General features: G+C 39.7%; 2 protein-coding genes across 5 annotated transcripts in view; one reads left to right on the top strand and one right to left on the bottom strand.

Annotated features, from left to right (window-relative positions):
• The first annotated feature begins 701 nt into the window (after positions 1-701).
• Positions 702-11,873, top strand: TYMS (thymidylate synthetase). Its single transcript, XM_061596481.1, has 7 exons — positions 702-1,453; positions 4,935-5,008; positions 7,028-7,202; positions 8,205-8,306; positions 8,778-8,953; positions 10,261-10,332; positions 11,476-11,873. Exons 1-7 carry the CDS (start codon positions 1,249-1,251, stop codon positions 11,611-11,613), a joined length of 942 nt encoding a protein of 313 aa, XP_061452465.1. The 5' UTR covers positions 702-1,248; the 3' UTR covers positions 11,614-11,873.
• A 417-nt stretch (positions 11,874-12,290) lies between these two features.
• ENOSF1 (enolase superfamily member 1) overlaps positions 12,291-22,912 on the bottom strand; it is a 29,595-nt gene continuing 18,973 nt past the window's right edge. Inside the window, exons 5-12 of one of the 4 annotated variants that reach the window (XM_061596466.1) lie at positions 22,301-22,335; positions 19,759-19,846; positions 18,887-19,021; positions 18,147-18,188; positions 17,006-17,135; positions 16,605-16,704; positions 15,020-15,101; positions 12,291-13,691 (exon numbers count right to left, since the gene is read on the bottom strand). In XM_061596466.1, the coding sequence (XP_061452450.1) occupies positions 13,575-13,691; positions 15,020-15,101; positions 16,605-16,704; positions 17,006-17,135; positions 18,147-18,188; positions 18,887-19,021; positions 19,759-19,846; positions 22,301-22,335 (729 nt within the window). In that variant the 3' untranslated portion in view covers positions 12,291-13,574. The remainder of the gene's footprint in view (positions 13,692-15,019; positions 15,102-16,604; positions 16,705-17,005; positions 17,136-18,146; positions 18,189-18,886; positions 19,022-19,758; positions 19,847-22,300; positions 22,336-22,912) is intronic. The other 3 variants (XM_061596437.1, XM_061596457.1, XM_061596447.1) reach the window with 3 other exon arrangements.

Raw genomic sequence — 22,912 nt, 5'->3', positions numbered from 1 at the left:
CCCAGGATTCTTTGTGGGAAGCTATGACAGTCTAAGTGAATTAAAGGTCTGGCATGGGTGTGGCCCCCTGATTAGGGAAGCCCAGCAGCTGTGAGTCTGGCCTTTAGAATGCTGACAGTTGGTTCCTACCCAGTATGCCCGACATTATCATTCAGTTCAAGGTTAAATTTCTTAAGTTAATTAAAAATCAGCCAGGCATTTTTAAAACTTTTAAACTGCAGAAGATGAAGGTCAGAGTATGGGGCAAGGTCTGTAACAGGAGTACAGGTACTCTGTGAACATGGCTGATTTTTAATTAATTTCAACTGATTATTGACAGAAAAAAGTCCAAAAGGGGTCTGATTTCTCCCTCTTTTTACTCTTGAATCTCTCTGTTTTGCATAGAGGGTTGTTAAGCAAGCGTTTCTGAGTTCAGGACTATACGTTTTGTAAGGTTTTGTTTTGAAATGAACTTATGGGAAGCATCAGAATGGCATGGGGGTATTTTCAATTTAACATTGCAGAATGCAAAAAAATCATGCTGACTTTCGTGGCTGTATAATTTAAAACATTTATATCCCTTGCTTTCCTCAACAGAACTTAAGACAGCTAGCAATAACAACACTGAAACAATTATACATTAAATACGTTTTCTACTTTGATATAATTCCCTTTATTTTTCATGTTTAGACTGTGGACGCCACCGTCTGTATAACCAAAACGGCACCACCCACGCACAAGACGGGGTAGGGAAAATGGAGTGGAGCTGGAGTATCCTGAACAGAACTTCACAACGCAAAATTGTGTTACAGCTCCCATTTGTCCTGCCTTCATTTCAACAAAGAGTGCAACCTAGTAGCAAAACTCAAGAGTAGCTCGTCGAGAAAAACCGAGAGTACACAGTATTATTGCATCAGCCACTAATTAGGAGCCTAAGGAAGAAAGGCGTCAACATTAGGCAGACACTCGACAGGGGCTAACGCGCCTACTAAATAATTATTAAGCCAATCCGCTTAATAGACCGACCGACCGGTCTCAAAGACAGCGGGAGTGAAACTTATCTAATGTCCGCAAGCAGCGGATGAGATGAAGTGTGCCAGCCAGCAGCAAACCAGAGTCGGTAACAGTGCCCGCCTCTTTCTCTGTCTTATTGGCCAGCGGGAAACGGGTAGCCGGACGCGCCAATTTTGAAGCGGTGGCACAACGAGCGGGAAATCCTCCATCGGCTAGTTTTCCTCTCGTCTCTTGTACATTCTTTCAGTCGTCGCTATGCCTGCCGGGGTGACTGTGAACGACAGCCCTGCGCTTCCTCAGAGGGAGCCTCTCGGTGTGGGGTCGGCGCCTCCTCCTCATGGGGAGCTTCAGTACCTCAGGCAAGTCCAGCAGATCCTGCAGTTTGGGCACAGAAAAGAGGACCGGACAGGCACCGGCACCATCTCCGTCTTCGGAATGCAAACGCGGTACAGTCTCAGAGGTGAACCTCTTTTTCCTCCTCCTCCCTCCTGATCCTCTTCTAGTTCTTCTCTCCCCCCCGTTAGGCGGGAAGAAGATAAGAAGGAGCTGCCTCTTCTGAAGCATGACAATGCACGTACCCCTCCTCTCGACAATGTTAGGGAATTCTTTAATACCTCTAAAAAAGAAGCATAATGAAACCCACACAACCGTTAAAATGAAGCCCCAAACGTTTTCCATTTGTTTCTCATTTTGTGGGCGTTGGTGGGCTTTTCTTTTTGCTGGTGTGTGTGAAGTAGGGAGAAATGGACAGGGCCCTGTTTCATGATCCGGCTCTTACTTGCAGCTGCAGCGGGGCGGGGGAGGGCGGGACGGTGCAGCATTTACCCGCCAAAACCGAATGATTAATAATGGAGCCCATTTGTGCGTGTGTGCTAACTTCCACACGATTAGTCCCAAATAACAAGCGAACGTTAAATGTCAGGGATATGTATTTCTCATCATAGGGAATCTAGAGCTTTGGAGACTCGGCGCCCCACCCCACCCCACCCAAGGTACTGTTTCAATATCAGGTCCCCAGAACCAGGGTAGATAAAAACTCACAATTTCAATTTTTTTAAAAGTTGCTTTTTGAAAGAATCTAATTGAAAATGAAACCTGAATTTAATACAGACGCGTGCAATTCTACACATGAAATGGAATCCCCTCATATTGAATGATAAGGTTGGCGTGCTTTGTAAAGGGATACAGTAAGGTCCCACTTTACGGTGCTTTGCTAATGCGGCGGTCTCAATTAGACGCACTCATACAGCGCTTGTTCTGCTTTTATGGTGGTTTTCAGGTGTCATGCGCTATTCTATTCAATGAGTTCCGCTTTTTGGCGGTTTTTGCTTTTCAGCAGGGGTCTGGAACATAACCTGCCGTATGAGTGGGGCCCTGCTGTACTAGCAAGTGGCCTGTTCTGTGTGGGGTTACATTCTCTGAAAGAACAGGTTCGGAGTTCTGGGGTGCTCTTGGAACTGTCTTTTTTTGTTGTTTTTGAGCCTCAGGTTGGTAGCCTCAGCGGCTAGGAGTGCATTTAACCAGCTGTACCAGGGATAGTCTGGCCATGATGATTCATGCATTGGTAACCTCAAAACTTGATTATTGCAATGCACTCTATGTGGAGCTACCCTTGAGCCTAACCTGGAGGCTGTAGCTGGTGCAAAAACCTTTGGCTACACTGTTGGTGGGGCAGACTATTGCTGGCACCTAACTCTGACAGCTTGCATTGACTTCCCATACATTGTAGGTCCAGATTGAAGGTTCTTGTATTAATTTACAAGACCCTTAACAAGTCAGGTGTAGGATACCTCAAGGACCACCTAATCCTTTACTGTATATTGCTGCCTGCTCACTGAAGTCTTTGGAGGAGTCATTGTTACTGGGCCCCTATAACTTGGGTGCATGACTCTTAACAGGAAGGTTCCTCTTCCATGTTCTTTCCAGCATGGGTTCCCTGAGAACAGTAAAATCACTCTCTTCTTTTGTAGTGGTTCTGTTTCAGCTATTGTCAGCAGCACTCACTGCCTGAATTTACAATTAGAGCAGCCTTTGCCCTCCAGATAGTTTGGACTACAATACAAAAGCCCCAGCCAGCACAGCCTGGAGGGCACCAGGGTTATGAAGGCTGTGTTAGAGGGAGTGATACTTCATTCACTATTGCAGCAAATTTGGAATATTTATTCTATTGACAGTATTTCTGTATGACTTGGAAAATAAATGGCCTTTTCCAAGTCATGGAGAAATACTATTTTTACCCAGTAATTATCATCCTATCTCTAGAAAGTTATGAGTCTTTACCCACAATCCAGCACATTTAACTCTATATTGGATGCCTTTGCATTCAAGAAAGTGATTTTGTATATTTCCATGTATATGTACAGAGAACCAAACCAAAACCATTAATTTCACAATTGGTCCCCGTTGTCATTTAGCAGATATAGTAGTGTGGTTGTGTAAAGGCTTTCGCTGCAAACAAATATGTTTCATTGTCTATAGCAACCAATCACCCTTTTGAGGAAATGCATAATTTGAAAAAAGTGGAAGACTTGATTTAGGGTAGAGACACACTTACTGGTCTGCCAGTTCCAGTGTGTCTCCACCTCTTTTCTGAAAATGGGGGCACACTATGCTAGTCAAACCCTGCCCCTTTTTACTGTAAAACCTGGTGGGATCTGCTGAAGTATGTTTGTTTAAATTTGCTTCAGACAGATTTTGCAACTGATTGGCATATCAACCTGTTGCCCCTCTAGGTGTGGCCAATAGAAATGGTTTAACGTAGGCGACTAGTGTGCTCACAGCCTTAAATCCATCTACTCTGTTCGGCATGGATAAGTCTCCCTTATCACTGATTAATGGCAGCTTGTTCCCTTCGCAACAACATAGAGTGGGGGAAGCATCAGTCCCAGCAGGTCATAAGTTACAGGAATGAAGCTTTGTAAGCTTATTAATCTCACTGGGTGAATTCTGACTGAAGCAGGTGTCAAGCTAAAGAGGCAATTGAACCTCACACCCTTCTCCCTCTACTGCTTGTGTTGGAGCAGGAATCTGTTCTAACAATGCATCTCTCCCCCCCCCCCAATCAAACTCACGAAAACATGAAGAATAAAAGGGTTAGGGTTTTTTTAATCCTGTCAATTTTATAAGGCATTCTTATCCATATAAAATAGGGTGAAAATTGTTTCAGTGTGCTGTGAGCAAAACAAATTTTCATTAATACATATTAAGTCTTAACAATCTAGAATAATTATTTGACATCTTTACATATTCAAACCTTTTCCTTCTTATCACTGGCATGCAGTGAAGGTAAAAGATGGTACTGTCCTTTATTCCTTGACTTGCAAGACTAGATACTAGCAACAAGTATGCAGCAACTGTAGTATTTTTGTCTTTCTTTAAGGGAAATGTTTCAAAGGCAGAGTGATGGTTCAAGCCACATCAGGCATGTGCCTGTGTCTTACTTAAGTAGTAGTGTGCAGAAGAGAATTGCCACATATGAAGAATGTGCTTCCTGGGAAGATGGATGATGGGTCCATAAGATACTTTGGACCTCCCTCTCTGATGGCAGTGAGGCTAGAAACAGGTCCATTTGGGTACAAGTTATGGGAGGCCATGGAATCACATAATCCTAAGCTTGCTCATTCTTCTGATGTGTCCCCAAAATGGGCCTGGAGCTGGCATGATAAATTTTCCTACTGGAGCAATGAGAGGGAAGAATTTAAAAAATTTTTTTTTAAAAAAAAGCCATTCCCCACTTGCTGCAACTGTGACAGTTGGTTCCCCGTGGATTCTTCTCTCCTCTTGCCCCCCAGCAATAGAATTGCTTTGCCCATATTTAATTTACAGTAATTGGTAGGTATTTAATGTTTCATTGTTCCTAAGTATGTACTGATGTACTATAGGAGATGTACTTAGTATGTGTTCTTTTATCTGCTCCTAACACTCTTAAAATTTATTTTCAGATAGCTTTCCATTGCTAACAACAAAAAGGGTATTCTGGAAGGGAGTGCTTGAAGAACTACTTTGGTTTATTAAGGTATAATATATCATGGATATGTTCTAGTACTTAGCAATACTCTTAAGTAGTACTTATAGCTCAGGACTTGTTTGAGTACACTTGTAGTCTTGCTTTGTTAAACTTAGGACATATGGTATGATGACCCTTTTTGAGTTGTCTGGTTCTTCTTCCACACTAGCCTTGTTATGTTTGTTTCAGTAGCATTACAAAATTGCAGAACGTGGTTTTTGTATCACATTTCTGTACTGCCTTTTTGCCACAAATGTTCATTACATGGTACAATAAAACAAATACAACATTTAATACCTCTAACATTATGAAACTTTTAAAAAGGAAGAGTAAAATCACATTTCCAATTCAATCATAAAAAGCCTGATAATTTCACTGGAGCAGTGTCAAAGCAAAACATAAAATGGGCCTGTCAAAGAAATGTATTCAGTAGTTCTAGGATCACAACCAAGTGGCTCCTAGTTTTAAGCTAACCTAAGCTTCTGGAAAGATGGAACATATATAAGAAGCTGCCTTATATTATGTCAGACCATTGGTCCATCTAGCTCACTATTCTTTGCATTGATTGACAGGGGCTCTTCAGGGTCTCAGATAAGACTGGAGATGCTTGGGATTGAACTTGGGATCTTCTTGCATGCAAAGCATGTGTGCTGCCACTGAGCTGTGGTCCTTTCCCACATTGTAGAATTCTGTGGAGCTCATACAGAACAAGGAGTTGCCTGAAATAATCAAGGCTTAGGCTATGTAGGACCTGTGCATGCTGAATCAGGGAACTACACAGGAAACCAATACAGATGTTTTGAACTAGTGTAATAGGTGTAAGCTGGTAAGAACATATTAGCAAAGGTGCAGCAGCATTCTATACAAGTGTGTGACGGTCCATCCTTGTTATATGTCGAGGTCAGGAACAGTGATGGGAAAGAAAGTGGGGGCTAGCCTTACTCAGTCTCCTCTTGCCACTCAGTCCTAGCACCTAACAAGTGTAGTCCTTCTCATGGCACTCTTTGAAGTGTGAGGAACACAGTATAACCTTTTTTCTCCAAGTTTATTGTAAGTAGAAAGTCATCAATGAGTAAAACTTACTCATTGTTTTCAATGATTCAGTGAAGTATTTAGTGTTGCACACAAATTATATTATCTTCCTCACAAAACAGCAGCATGTAGCAATTTAATCTTCTCTGTGACTAATATCCAGTAGCTATTGTTATTTGAAAATGCATTTTAAGAACTAAAAAAAATAGAGTGAATGTGAAGGAACCACACATTCATATAAACATTGGGCAGCACACTTAAAATGGGACCTGTATACGAAAACATCTAACTTGGCAGATAGAGGTTGCAGGACATTTGCTTTTTTGTGTTGAATCTTTGCTGAAGTGCTCATTCTGTTTGCGACCCAAACTGCTGCTTATTGGGATAGTGGTGTAATCACGTGACTGCTTTGCCGAAGAGTCAGTGCATGCAATAACCCAAAAGGCCACCTTGTCTCTTAGACCTGCCTAATTATTGAGATTAGTGTGGTGGTAATTGCCATGTGGAGCAGCCTCCCTTTAGAAGTAAAGCATATGGTGACTATTCCATGGTTTCAGTGTATGCTGAAGACCTTGTTCATCTAAGCAGTTCCTGAGTATTGATATTGGTTGATGTGTCTTGTTGGTCACTGTGGAGATTGTGGAGACTGTATTATTGAGTTTTATTGTATGAATTTATTATTTTGGTATAACACTTGGAAATCCTCGGATAGTAAGCTGTATACAAGGGTTTTAAAATATAAATTAATTAATTTTAAAGGCCATTTTTATTTATTCTTACTTTTAGTTCTGTTTTATTTCCAGAGGGTTTGTGCACAACATTTGACCTTCAGTCTGTACTAGTTAAATGTTTATGAGTTGTTTTATTGGAAGGTAAAGTCAGAAGTCCACCCTTTGTACTTCTAGGAAATTCAGGAAGTGCCTTGTGCTATCTTGACTAGCATCAAAATTCTTGATGAACATTAATAAATAATTCTTTCTTTCTTACCTCACACAGGGTTCTACAAATGCAAAAGAGCTTTCTGCTAAAGGTGTTAAGATCTGGGATGCCAATGGCTCTCGTGAATTCCTAGACAAACAGGGATTCTTTTCTAGAGAGGAAGGAGACTTGGGCCCAGTTTATGGCTTCCAGTGGAGGCATTTTGGAACAGAATACAAAGATATGCATACGGGTGAGGCAATGTTTTTCTATATTGGAGTTACCTTCAGAAATGCTTAACTAGAAATCCAGTATTACAGGATACAGAAGATACAATTGTAAAATAGTGCATTAATGTTTTGAATAAAGCAGATTTCCCCCTCTAGGATGTTTGAGTAGATGCATTTCTGTTTGTTTGGCCACAGTCTGATACATATATTATTGGTAGTATCCAGCCTTGTCTATTGTAAACCATATCACTATCATTGTTGGGGTCCTTGGGACAATAAAAAATAGAAATATTCAGTATCTCAGAAATGACCTCTTTCCTCCATGAACTGAAGTGGATTTATAGGTATGGCCATTTATCAAATGGCTTAAATGTCTGACATCTTCCCTTCACCCCTATCTCCCCATTTCTGGCAGTCCAGACACTTTCTTCCTAGACAATTTAATGCAGGGATCACTTTCTTAACTTGCATAAGCAGAAAGGAGAACCTGCACCCTGGAAATGGCTACAGAGGATGTGCATGAAGTTATCACTGGAATTGCTTTCTTCTCACAGATTCGCTCCTACCTGTCTGATGTTTAAAGATGAGAGGGGAAAAGGGTTCTGGTTCTGCATGATCCAAGCCACTCCCACCAATAATAGCATGCAGATAGTTCAGATGAAAATCAGCAGCAAATGAACACAATAAGGAAAAAAATAAGTCTGAAAAAAATAACAAAGAAACTGAAGTGGTGGTATTACTGCACATTAGGACATGCATTGTGTGCCTCATCAGCAAGAAAGAAGCAGTACCAAAATTCTAATAGGATTGGACTGTACTGTGCATTTAGATCTTACCTTTGTGTTTCTTAGTAGACGGTCCAAAAGGAAAATTATCTCAGTATTCTCTTGAAATCAACAGAACTGCTTAGCGGGATAGAATAACAGAATCAGTGATATGAATTGCCACTTGAGTGAGCCTAAACATTGTCTGTTTTATAAACAATTACAAATCAGTCATAACACACTTTTTTCTTGTTTTTTCAGATTATATGGGACAAGGAGTAGATCAGGTGCAGCAGGTAATTGATACAATCAGAAACAATCCAGATAGCAGAAGAATCATCTTATGTGCTTGGAATCCTAAAGGTATGGGCATATTATTAATTATGTGATGTCATTGTACATTATAGATGTGTATTATAATCAAGTTCTCAAATACCAGAATAGCTAGCATATTTTGTTAGTAAATTAGTTTTGTGTTGGCTTTTGTATACTTTGTGGTCTGTGTGAAAGTAAGCACATTTTAAAAACAATATATCCACCTTTTCTTTATAATCTCATAACTACTACTTCTACGTTCATCTGGGAAAAGGGTGTCTTCCCAAACTGCCATTACTAGTGCTCTGCACAAGTGAGTATGAACTGGCCAGTTCTTTGAAATTTAGTTTTAACATTTGTTTGTTTGCCTGTTTCTAACTATGGCACTATGTTGGGAAATGGTAATTGCTAGTACAGCCAACAAGATTATACTGTGGGTGGAATTTTACCATTGGGTATATTTGTGAAGTACTTGTTTTTATCAGAATTTTTGCCATGTTTTCTGTGATTGCTTCTCAGATGTCTCCATAATGGCCTTGCCTCCCTGTCATGCTCTCTGCCAGTTCTATGTTCTAAATGGAGAACTCTCTTGTCAGTTGTATCAGCGTTCTGGAGATATGGGATTAGGAGTACCTTTCAACATTGCCAGTTATTCATTGCTCACTTCAATGATTGCCCATGTTACAGGCTTAAAGGTATATTTAACATTTCTATGCTTAAAAAAAATCCATTTACAAATCAGAACAGAAATAAATAAGGGCTTTTAAGAATACTTTCTAAAAAGGATACTGTATAAATAAAAAAACTTCTGATATTTTGTACACGGTGTTAGAATATAACATGGTTAAATGTAACCTTTCTCCTACACTGCAATATACACTTCTACTCAGAATTATGCCCCATTGAGTTTAATGGGATTTATTCTCAATTATAGAACATATACAGTAGGATCACAGCTTTAATTATTTGGATGGTTCCTGCCACAACTATTCAGGAATTAATAGTATTGCGCTGGGGTGATCTATACAATAAGAATTTTCTCAGTGGTTCTATAGGTCAGGCATTTCATAGTCCAAATATGTTCTTGTATCTTCCACTGTCATAACTTGAGAATCAGAAGGCTGTTATACAGAGAGTCCTGAAAGTTAATATAGCTGCTGTTCCAGGATTTCTGCTTATAAAAGCCAGTCATCGTGAGGAATTTGGGAAATGTTTATAGTAAAACTATGTGTCTCAAATCACTCTTAAGCACCATGGATCAGGCTTTAGATGCTGAAATTCATTTTCCTGTGTATCACGAGACCCTCATGAAATTTTCCATGGCTACAAATCTGTACTTTGTGTTCATGGTGCACAGGGTGTAGAGCATCTCCCATGCTCCGAGTGTAGTGGGGCCATTCAATGCCAGGCAAGCCCTCCTGTATCTTCTTGGCAGCATCCTGTTGCTGGCATTTGTTGAGGTCCTGCAGTGCAGTTTGTTCTTGCTTTTGCTGGGAAGAGGCTATATACCAGGATCCTCCTGCATCCAGTTGTTGACCCCAATGGATATAGCTACAGTCAGAAAAGTGTGTACGGAGTGGAAAGTTGTCATATAAGCCTGCAGATGCTATTAAGCATCTGGTTCTCTGTAAACACAGGGTACAGTATTGCACCACATATGGATTGCTGCTTGAGCCAGCAGAGCAGCTTATCCTACACAAGTCACTAATATTAATAGCTTATAACTTCTAGCAAGACAGATATTACCAGAACATTATCATAAAATACAGATTTTACCTAGAGTGTGTTGCAAAAATGTCTCCTTCATGTACCTGTGATAATGGGCCAAGTTTCTTATTTCATATTTATTGCAACATACTACTTTCATTCAAACTAGTTCAGAATAAGGAATATGTAACTTCTAATTTGTGTGTGAAATGACTTGCTGAGGAATCTTGAAACAGCAATCTTCCAAAAATATGACTTTATTCAAATACTAATGCTGTGTTTCTTTTTTATGTAGCCTGGTGAGTTCATACACACACTAGGAGATGCTCATATATACCTAAACCATATTGAACCTTTGAAAATCCAGGTAAGTATATAGGTGGGCTATTTGCATATTTCCATACTGCTAACACTTCATTTCCTTCCATACCTGAAGTACTCGTTAAGTGAACCAATTTGATTCAGACTAAAGCTGTATTCTCATTAATCTTCTACCACACAGAGGGGAACCTGAAGCCCTCATGGTTCCTGACCAGTGGTCATGCTGTTTGGAGCTGATATTGACATTCACACAATTGCTGGAGGGTCACGTTTCCCTGTTTTACAGCATGCAGTATGGACACAATAGAATTTAAAGTAAATCTTGCCAGTTGTGGCAGCATTCTGTAGACATGGCAGTAGAAGTACTTGTCAACATTGTATGTTCATCACTTGGGTACCTGCCTGGTTACTGGAGCAGACCCCCCCCCCCAAGTGCATGCGCGCACACACACTCACGCAGTAAGTTGGAGAGTTGAGTTTCTGTTCCCTCTAGAAGCCTGATTGGAGTAAAAGAAGTTATGGAATGTATTGTTCAGTGTGCCTGTCACTTGTTCAAGGACTATAAGATCTGTTCATGATCAGTGATCTGATCTCCATTGGCATTGAGTGGATTGAATACTGCTTACTAGGAAGATGGAAGGCTGCTCAGTTTACTGTGCTGTTGATGCTTCTGCATCTGCTGTTTACACACAATGCAATGTAGCCAAAACAGCAGCTATTCCTTAGTGTTGACTGCTGTGCACTAAACTGCAGTATTTGTTGGTAGATATATCTGCAATAGAGCAACTATGGTAGGAGCCTATCTAATGTCATTACATGCACAGTTAACAGTCCTAAACAAATGTAGTTTTTGTAATTTTTGTCAAATTATACAAGCATTAATGTGCAATATTTAAACCAAAAATGTAAGTGTGAATATCCCTTAAATAAGTTTTTTGTTATTATGTGCCTTCAAGTCAATTACAACTTATGGTGCCTATGAATCAGCGACCTCCAATAGCATCTGTCATGAACCACCCTGTTTAGATCTTGTAAGTTCAGGTCTGTGGCTTCCTTTATGGAATCAATCCATCTCTTGTTTGGTCTTCCTCTTTTTCTACACTCCCTTCTGTTTTTCCCAACATTGTAGCCATCTATCTTATATGAACTCTATCCCCCTGAAATAACTAATGCTATTTTAAAATTTCAGCTTCAGAGGCAACCAAGACCTTTCCCCAAACTCAAAATTCTTCACAAAGTTGAAAACATCAGTGACTTCACAACAGATGACTTTGAAGTAGAAGGTTATAATCCTCATCCAGCTATTAAAATGGAAATGGCTGTCTAGTGGACTTGTGAGAGTGTTACTTGCCTTAATGTTCAGTTTGCTGTAGTGCCTTTAAAAGAAACATATTTTTGATGTTTTAAATGATTAGAAAGTAATAATGATAAATTATGGTTTTCATAGAGTTTGGAACTGAATTGTACACTGTATGTGATATATTTTTGCACAACTTCACTTGCTGCAAGAGGTAATTTTCTAGGTTGTAATAATAATAAAACAGTATTTTTCCACTTCTGATATATGCAATAAAATATACTTCTTTAGCACGTGTTATGTGAGATACTGTATATTCCACATTGTTCCCATAATTTTAAAAGATTTCAAGTTAACTAGACAAACTCGTAATACGGAAGGGTTCTAGAGCATCCTTGGATTTCCAAAATATGCTCACACCCCCTGAAAAAATACTGTTCATTTTTTAATTTAATTTAATTTAAATGTGTGTTTTAGCCTAACTTAGCTACGATAAATGACAGTTTTCCAAAGCCTTTGGTTGTATAGTTAATTTTCTGCTTCTATTTAAATAATTTTTAAAATCTCTTGAACACCTTGCACCCCTAGAAAAAGGGTTCTGCACCCCAGGTTAAGAACCACTGGTCTATGTTCAATATTCAGGGTGAGTACTTTTATATGAAACTGATATGCTAAGCCTACTCCTTTTAAAAATATTTATTTATTAAATTCATACACTGCCTGATTGTAATAAAACCTCAAAACAGTTTACAAGAATAAAAAACATAGAATAAAAAATCAATGAAAGACAGTTAAACAAGTATTTTAAAAACATTCAAACTAAAGTCAATAATAAACTAAAAAAATTAAAACTTCTTCATGGCTGGATAGGCTTACCTAAACAAAAATGTTTTAAGCAGGTGCCAGAAAAAGTAGATTGAAGGTGCCCACCTGATGTCAATAGGCAGGGAATTCCAAACTATAGGTGCTGCCAAACTAAAAGATTGATTTCTAGTAATTGTGGAACAAGTATTATGTAGCACCTATAACAGTACCAATTCTGCAGATCAAAGTGGTCATATATGGGGGTAAGGCAATCCTGCAAGTAAACTGGTTCCAAGAAATGCTTTATGTACTAATGAACTTGGTCTGGTAGCAAACTCACAACTAGTGCAGATCTCTGAGCAGAGGTGTAATATGCTGACAGTGTCTAATTTGTGTTAGCAACCATGAGTTGTCTAGAGTTGTGCAAATAGAGTTACATATTCCAGGATGTTAAATAATCTTTCCTTGGGAAGTATTCCATAGTTCTTACTGCATAGTATTGATAACTTCACCAAGTGTCTTCACATTGTAGTGATGGCAGAAGGTGAACCCTGCCACTTACTTTCTATTCTCCTTTTTATGATTCTTCCCTGCCCCAGCTATTTCCTAGATGACCCATTTCCTATGCTTGATCCTATCCTGTTTTCTTGGGGTTTAACTGAAAGTTGCATCTAATGCTAGTTGCTTTACCCTGTTAGCATGTAATGACTGTTTTCTTGCAGCCACCTGTTGTCTTCCCTTCACTCTGATGACCCGTATAGCTGTTTCTAGGCTAAAGCTCCCATTCTTCAGAATTTTGACATGACCTCTGAAACTCACAACATTTAGCATCTAGTCATAGTTACTTTATTTGAAACTTCTAAATTCAGCAGATGCACATTCAAAAGTGCAATCTTACATTATATAATTCTGCAGTTCTTGGAATAGCATCAGAAAAAATGAATCACTTACCCTTTAAGCTTAACTATTAACCCTTTAAGCTTTACTATTAAAAGGCTCTTATTTTTCTTAGAGTGATCAGTTCTATAATTGGGATGCGATCTATTTTTGTTATGTAAGTGGAGGAAAGCTTTCTAAAAGCATTCAATTTGATCTGAAATCCTAATGTCGCTTGAGCAAAAGCAACTAGTTGCCATGTTTAAAATAGCTCTGAGGAGTTTAATCTTCAGCCTGAGAACTTTCAGTGTTTAAGCTTTGTTTAGCTGTATTTTATGTTCAGATAGCAGTGTCTGCCAGATTTCTCCTTGTGGAAACTGGTATTTCCTTGCAGAATCTTCTTTCATTTCAGTGGAATATCCAGCTGCCTGAAAGAAAAACCTACATTGTTTTAAATGGAAAAAAGATAATCTTGCCCTTTGGCCAAACTGTTCTATTATACTGTAGTTTTTGTAGGGCTTATCACACATGTGTTCTCATAGTATGAACACCTAAATTAATTTTACCAACTATGTAGGAAACCTTCCCTCTTAAAGGTGCCTTTGCTATGCACTTCAGAACATTTGAATTGCTGGCATCTTGCTTTCAAAAACTTTTGTTGTAATAGTGGTATATCAGCAGAAGAGGCCCTATTCCCATGTAAGAAAAGGGGTATTCTCCCCCTGATTTTTCTTCTCCACAGTAGTGCTGGGGTAGGAGGAGGACCTCATTTCCTCCTACTTCTGCACTATTGTGTGTCAGCTTGTGTAACTGAGTGTGTGTTGGCCACACACACTTCTGACATGCAGCCCTCAGGGATGGCCAACCTTCAATGTGACTCCTGGGCCAAAAAAGGTTAGCCATCCCTGAGAAGATGTTGCAGCGATTGAAGTTGGCTTCCTTGGAAATTTGAGCACGGAACAGGCTTGCCCATCTTGAGGTTGCATCTGCCCACCCTTCAGTGGTACTTTGTCACTATTCCAGCATATGCTGCTTAAAAGCAAGCTAGTTTGATAGATAGGCACTTGGGCCCTATAAATCTCTGAATGGGTTTGCAAATAGATTTGGCAGCAACTTAAGTATTACATGTAACAATGCATTTTTGGTTCATATTACATAAAATATGCATTAACTGATGCTAGGTCATATTAAACAAATTAACCTGGCAGGGGTGTTATCTGAAAGCCAACTCTCAGACTCTCAATTTCAATACTTCTTCAATCATTTGTTTTATTGTGTTTTAATGGTTATTATACAGTTTTTATTTGTTGTAACACACTTTGATGTTTTTGAAAATGAAATAGTATGCAAATATATTTTTAAATGAAAGTAAATACGATGGGGCCAAACATTTTGTGGATTTACAAAATCTGCTTAAAACACTGCTTCAGAGAAACAGTCTGATCCAGAATTCAGCAGATGCTGTCCTGAGTATTCTATGGATGAAAGGGTATAATTTTGTTTTAAAAACAGCATCCAACCAGCACCATCTGAGTGCCTCAACCCCCTCTAGGCCACTATGAGAGGTGGGCAAGGCCTCATGGAAATTTGGCATGTGGCCTGGAGGTTACCCATGCCTCTTTTAACATAAGGATGACAACTTGTGCTCTGGATAAGATACATATGGATTTCCCTTTTGCCTCCATTAAAGGTTCAAGGAGAGCCTTCTATTATGGGAGCACTGAAAATATTCTGGTAGTACAAGTTCAGACAATACCTGTGGTGGCATATAGGATGCATTCTTGATTACTACAGGATACTTGAAGTGTTCATGTAGATGGTCTACATATTCACACATCCTGCAAGGAAAGCATCAACTAGTATTCAAGATTTTTATAACCTCTTCATTAAGAAATGCCTACCATGCCTGTCCAAAGTTATTTACTATCTTTCACAGGTGATATTATCAAAACTGGATCCAGATTCCTTTTAACTCTAATATTTTTAAAAATTGTATGTGAATCTGCTACTGTGATTCAGTAGGCTCATTTAAAATCCTACCAGAAAATAAAGTTAATTTCAAAATTAGTTTAACATGTAAAAAAAAAGTGTTACTGGTATTGTATTCGAAAAACAGTTTGACTAGGGGCTTTGCCCCATGCACTTCACACACCAATCCCACATATATATATATATATATATACACACACACACACAGAGAGAGAGACATTCAACTGCACACATGGACTCACAACCCTCTGGGACTCCCCATACACAGAGCCCCAATGCCCACTTGCCCTGACTCTGTTGCCTGCCCATTTGCATGCTTACCCCTGATGTTGATCTCCCTGCTCACTCCTGACACCCGCGTACTGCCTGCTCACCCCCCCAACGCCTGCCATCCTTGCTTCCCTCCTCCATTGCCTGCTGTCCTGCCCCCATGTATGACAGCTTAGAAACATAATATAGTTAGGCAGTTAGACACAAAAGCTATTGGGGTATAATGGACCCCACAATGTTAATTTAAATTCATCGTTGGGCTATCAGGAGTTGCACAGGTAAAATACTGAGCTGATAATGGAAGGGGTCCAATGTATCTCAGTAGATTGTGTTTTCCCTACAAAAAATTACAAATAAATCAGTATTGCAGATTTCCACTGTGAAAATGTTAACTCCTGTATCAAAATTAAGCCAATGGCATATGAAAAATTTCTTTCTGGGCTCCAACACTGCAGTGCTTTGCTGCTATTTATGATGATGATGATGATGCATATAGGAATATACAGAAAAAAGTTACAAAACAGAAAAATACACTGGTACTCTGAAAGTGGTATCTCCAGAAAAGGGGAATTATGATATTGGCAAAAGGCTGTTAATTTTACTACCCTGGTTTGAGAAATTGCTGGGGATGGAATTTCCCTTCCCCACACTTAGCTTAGTGATGGTTTCACTTTCCCATTCATTTCAATAAGGGTACACTGGAACCCCGATGATAGCATAGTAACTTCAATGTATTTTCAAAAGACAACATAAAGAAAATTAGGGGTGGGGACCTGAGGCTACAAGCAACTGACCCCTTCACTGTTGAGGAATACATGGGAGTATGCAGGTGGCTCAAGTTTGTTGTTAAAAAGTTTTTCAAACAATTGCTGGGACTGACAGCAACCACACTGGTTTGGGAGGTTAAAAAATGTAAACCAGAGCAACAGGTATGGCAAAATTAGGGCTTTTTCCTAAATCCCTCTAACCAAAAGAATATCAGCATTGATCAAACAACAGAATTTAGGCCCCATTTGTCAAAAGGGCAGGCTCTTTGAGACTGCTTTACAATGGGGAATTATCAAAGATATTTTATTACTAACCTGTCCTCAAGGCTGCCAGATATTGCAATGTAGTCAAATATTATCAGGTGCTGTACCAACTCACAGAGCCCAACCCCTCCAGCATGAGGACATACAGGGACTGGAAATAAAGGATACAGACGTCATCAGCACTGCTGACAAAAAAGCACAATTGGTCACCCCTCTAGCCTAGAATATTTAATTACTTTCTGGTGCTTGTTCATGCCTCCAGCCTTTTAAATATATATTATCTATAATCCCTGGAAAAAGTGAAACTCCCAATACTACCTATTTCAGCTATTAGAATATTGCATAAAAACAGCAGTAACATGCACAAAGCCATACATTAAGATGCTAACAGTAGAGGTGACCAGAAGAGAGAGCATTCAGTCTTATTACAGTAGCGTTTTTGAGAGTCTTACTTTGAAATTTCTTGGCCATCAGCAACACAGATAAGTTTTCATTGACACTGCCTAGCCGGCAGCTATCCACCTGGACATAACTCAAGGCCTGTGCTTGTAGTAGCTGCTTAAATACCACTCTGTTATGGCACTGAAGACAAAATAAAAATTGCTAAGCCCCAAATTCATTAAGATTGGCAAAATATAAAAATAGCTAGAAATTCATGAAAACTACAGCATTTTATTCTAGAGATCTTATGCTATTGTAGAATTTCAGAGCAATTTATTTTAAACTTTCAGATCCTAAGAAACAACAAAACCAGTATAGGTTCCTCCCTCTCCCCCTCCCCCTCCCCCACCCAATGTGAAGACTTTACATAGTATGGACAGTGATGTGGGTGAGGTGCAGTTTCATAAAATCAGTAACAAATCAATTGACAAATATAGTTGTAATTAACATTTTTCAGATGACTGTCCCAAGGAAGAGTGCATGCATATGTAAACAAACACACAGCACTTTGGGCGTATGCATTTAGCATCTTGATAGTATAGGTGCCTTTAATATTTTTCTTAGAAATATTCTAAAGGAATGACAATTTAGTAGAATCTGCTTCCTTCCATTGTTTAAACTGCAAATATTACAATAACACAATTTCCAAATAAAGCTTTGAATATACTATTTAAATTCTATTTGTTAACTAACTAAATCCTATTTGTCATGGACCCTTATATAAGTTAAGAAAATTTACCAAAGGAAAGCTTCCCATTCCCCCAAAACCATCCAACATAGTTCAGGCACATATATACACAACCCTCTGGAGATATTTTTTGGGAGGCTTCAGGGCACAGGAGGGGATGGGAAGCTATCCTTCCATGAACATCCTTAAGGTTGCAAACTGATCTCTTCCATGGGGCTTACTTCCAGTTAGACACGTATCGGATTGTGCTGTAAATTAGCCGATAATCCCAAGCCAATAGGTGCAATTTCTTTATTTAAAACTTTTCCATAATCAAATATTTCAGTTCAATACTTTCAGTTCAAATGTGTGTACAGTGAGGAGATGTAATGGTAAATTATTACCCAATTACACATCTCAGCAAAGCTCACTGGAATGGCTTCCAAAACATAAAGTGAAAACAAGACATGTATAAACACACTTACTTGTTCTCCTGTTGCAACACCAATCCCTAATGGTGCCAAAGCCTAAAAACAAGAACAGCTTGTGACACACCCTAAAGTTTCTGAGTTTTTCCAAATCCGGTTATTCACAAGGGAAAAAAAATAATGGTTCTGTGATAATTTCATATAATTAGAAGAAAGCTGAAAGAAAACTAGAATTGTTAGCACAGTTGACATTTTTTCTTTGTTTAATCAATTAGGTGTGAAGAATTGTGTAAGAAGTGTGTTACCATATGGAATATACTTGGACTGTAACTAGGCACAGTTATGCACACAAGTCCCACTGAAATCCATGGCTTTTAAGCATTACTATGTGTTGGATTTTGGCCCTGATGTACATGTAAGACTACTGGTGCTCTAATAAGTTTTGATCACACATTCTTGGCTAGTATTATATTTCTCATATAATTTGAACTTTAGTCCAGACACATTAAAATGTGCACAAATCCCATGCATTTTAGGACCATTGGCTTGCACATTGAAGTATGTATCTTTCAGCCTTTTATTAGTCTTCAGAAATATGTTACTAATTTAAACTTTAATGAAATATATGCCGCATGTGTGACAGGTTCTTGTAGCAAGCAAATGTTAATGACTTTTGACAACTGTTTGAGCCTGAACATTGAGTGTTCTAAAGAAAACCACAAGTGAATAAATCGCCAAAGTTCTCTGCTGTATAGCAATTCTGTCATCTTGTTGAAATGGAAAACAATTCCTCTGACCTTAGAAATGGTTGCATGCCCAAGAATATCATCAGGGGAAACTGGTTCCTCGATCCATAGTGGTTTGAATTCAGCTAGTTTTATGACCCACTCTATGGCTTCTTTCACTTCCCATCTTTGGTTAGCATCCAGCATCTGAGAATAGTTAAGAGACTGCACTCACTCTACTTTGCCATTGAACTCATTGCTATAACAACCATAATATTGATTTTAGACAGATGGAAAGCAATGAGAATTTGAGCCAAGCTTTTCCTATGACACAGTCCATTATACCGTGGTTAAATAATCTGAATGATCTGGTATCTGCTGGCTAGGATTTTGTATTAAAATAGGGGAAAATAATGTTCACCTCTCAACCACACATTCATTTATACGAAACCAAGTCCTAGTTAGCTATGATCAACACAGGATTCAAGTTCAGTGAAAAACTCCTAGCAGTCATACTTTGGCTAAGACTACAATTCTATGCACACCTGCTTGGGAGTAAATCCTATTGAATTCAGTGCTTCAGTTTACTTGCTTCAAAGTAAATGTACATAATATGCCTTAGCACAATTAACAACAAAACTCAAAATACTATACTAAAAATAGTGCCAAGAGAAAGTTTTGGAAGGTGGTCAAGTATAGTTTATATTTAAAAATATTTATAGAATTAGGACAAATACATTAAGTCAAGTTCATCAAAGCTGACGTTGGACTCCAAAAGACACTCTCAGATTTGTCTGTGGATAGTATGTCAAAAGAGATGGCTGGGCACTTTTCATCACACACAGACAAGAATTCCAATCATCCACATGATCAACAGTGACAGGCAGTACAGTTTTATAATAAAACATCTCTTTGGTGTAATTTAAATATACATATATATATACCAGTTTATTTTCAGGGCCAATCATTTCTCTAACAAGTCTGCATCGCCGAATGTCATCCTGGAGATCTGCTCCAACTTTTACTTTGAACCTAGAGACCCATTTGTAATAAAATTAAGATTGATAAAAGTAACCACCTTGTTTTCTATGCACAGGGTTTCCAAGACTAATTTATGAGCTCTCATTTATTTTATCTTTAGACACTATCAATATAACAGCATAGAAATATGAATTGCTGATGGGCAAGCTTCTCTAGGCTCAACTCAGTAGTGGTTTGCTTAAAATGAGCTAATTTGAACTCAGTTTAGGTTGGGAAAGAATTAGCTTGTTTTAAGCTTGGCCCATTCTGCATTCATAACTTATTGCAGCACAGGCCTAGAAACCTTCCCTCCCAACATGTCCTTACAAAGTCTTTCCACCACGCACGCACACACATGCTGGGGAATACACATCCTGGGGAATGCAAGAATGGAGTATCTTCCTAACCCCAGTTCTTTTAACAGCATCCCTACTGCCTTTTCCACTTACCCCAAAAATTTAACCTGAAAAATGTTAATAAAAAGCTGAACCCCGACAAGACTGAGGTATTACTTATGGGAGATAAAAGGAAGTTAGGAATTACTGACCTGATGCTTGATGGGGTAAGTTTACCCCTGAAGGACCAGGTCCGCAGTCTTGGGGTCATACTTGACTCCCAGCTGTCCATGGAGGCTCAGATTACAGCAGTGAGCCGGGCAGCTTGGTATCAATACATATGATACGGAGACTGCGTCCCTACCTTCCTGTTCACCTGCTCCCTCAGGTAATACATGCCCTGGTCTCCTCTTGCATAGACTACTGCAATGCGCTCTACGTGGGGTTACCCTTGAAAACGGTCCGGAAATTACAGCTGGTACAGAACGCGGCAGCACGCTTGATTATGCATAGCCATCGCTGGGATCATATCACCCCAGTGTTATTAGATCTTCACTGGCTACTAGTTGTCTACCGGGCCCACTTCAAGGTGTTGATGTTGACCTTTAAAACCCTATACGGTTTCGGCCCAGTATATCTGAAGGAACGCCTCCAGAATCACCGATTGTGCCGCCTGACGAGATCAGCCTCGCAAGACCTTCTCTCGGTCCCACTGGTGAGAACAGCTAGGCTGGTACGGACCAGAGAGAGGGCATTCTCTGTTGTGGCCCCCACCCTCTGGAACTCTCTCCCTTTCGATCTCAGACATGCTCCCTCCCTGTCCAGCTATCGCCGAGCCTTGAAGACCTGGCTGTTCAGGCAGGCCCACAAGATTGGGACAGATTAACTTATGTTACAATTGAATTAATGAATGGTTTTTTAGCTTAAAATTTGATTATGTTGATCTATATGTATTGTTTTTATTCTTGCTGTTCGTCGCCTAGAGTGTCCCTAACCCGGACAGATAGGCGGCTGAAAAATAAAATTTATTATTATTATTATTATTATTATTATTATTATTATTATTATTATTATTATTATTATTATTATTATTATTGGTGCAGCAAACTTGATTAAGCAGTTCATTAACTGCTGTAGCAACAACACTCTGAATGCAAGGATTCCAAGTCCTTACAACGATCTGGAAAGTCTGAGAAACTGTATTTTCCAGGTGTCTTGGTGCCTCCAATGCTGCTGCCTCTTAGGCTTCTGAATGACCAACCCTTCTTATAGGTACCTTTCCCAGGTAGATTTTAGAAAGAATTGGGAAGGGGATGGCTGTGGGACTGAGGAAGGCTGATGCTAGAGATGAACTAATGAACTGAGGCTGAACTTCTGAAAGGTTTGGTTTGGGCTCATAATTAGCCCAAGAGTTCTAAATGGGACACGTTTATATTCTACTTTCCAATTCTGGACTTCAGCAGTATTATGAGTAAGAACAAATTTTCTTCCTTCATATGTGTGTAAAAACATTTCATGCCATCCGGTGGATTCAGTGAGACTTGAGCATGAGTAGTTGGTTTTGGACCAAGTCCTATGCCTTTATTCAGCAAGGGTGAAACAAAGGGGCCAATAGTACTCCTTGAGGGGTAGGAGGACAGTCATTCACTTGAACTCTCCCTCCCGCCACCCCAGCAACTGCTCTGAGCTATCAAAGCTGACATCAACAATTTTGCAGTGGTGGTTGTGCTCACCTGACCTCCCATTGTCCACGTTGCTGTTGATTATTAGGAAGTTCGGGGTAGGGGAGGAGGGAGGTCAAGGCAGTTCAAATGCACTGGCAGCAGCACCAGAGTAGCTCTGTTGGTACATCTGCAACATGTCGACCTGGCCACTACCTTGCCTTTCTCTGTCTACCTTGCAGCAGCATGCAGCAGCAATGAGGGCGACAGGAGGTCAGGTGAGTGCTGCTGCCCTACCAATTGATACCGCAACTTAAAGCAGCATTTGTGCAACCCACTGTAGAAACAAATAGCTTCTGACAATATAAGAAAGCAAAGTCCTTTTTCTCCATTTTCCTGACAAAGCAGAACTTGTCTGTTAAGTATTTCTCATAAAACTAAGAAGTGTATTCAATATAAATGCACTATACCTGGTCCAACCATCCTTCAAAGCTTCAGTACATAGCTGCCAAGAAAGTTACATCTGTCACACACATATACATCATACATAAGCAGGCACTAGTATAAATTGTTACAGAGGGCCCCACTTCTCGGTGCCCTGCTTTTCAGTGTTCCGCTAATACGGTGCCAGCGGGGTGATCAGCTGGAGGGGGGGCTGGAGCTCCCTGCACTCCAGCTGATCGCACTGGAGGAGGGGAAGATCAGCTGTAGCGTGCTACAGCTGATCTCAGGGGTGGTCAGACTCCTGCACTCCAGCTGATCGCGCACGAGGAAAGGAAGATCAACTGTAGCGTGCTACAGCTGATCTTCTCCTCCTCTGGTAAGATCAGATTCCCACTTGAGCTGATCGCACCTGAAGAGGGGAAGATCTGATCTTTTCCTCCTCTGGTGCGATCAGCGGGTTAGGTTCCAGACTCCTGCGCTACAGCTGATCTGCTTTCTGGCGATTTTTGCTTTCCGGTGGGGGTCTGGAACCTAACCTGCCGTATGAGTGGGGCCCTACTGTATTAGCTTAACAAATAGAATCTGTTAATGTCTGTCTAACCTTTTATTATAAAGCCATGAGAGTGGGTGTATACTAT

The sequence above is a fragment of the Rhineura floridana genome, chromosome 1 (assembly GCF_030035675.1).
Source record: "Rhineura floridana isolate rRhiFlo1 chromosome 1, rRhiFlo1.hap2, whole genome shotgun sequence".
NCBI classification, from domain to species: Eukaryota; Metazoa; Chordata; class Lepidosauria; order Squamata; family Rhineuridae; genus Rhineura; species Rhineura floridana.
The sequence above is the reverse complement of the archived record's forward strand: the minus strand, read 5'-3'. Positions and strand labels throughout refer to the sequence as shown.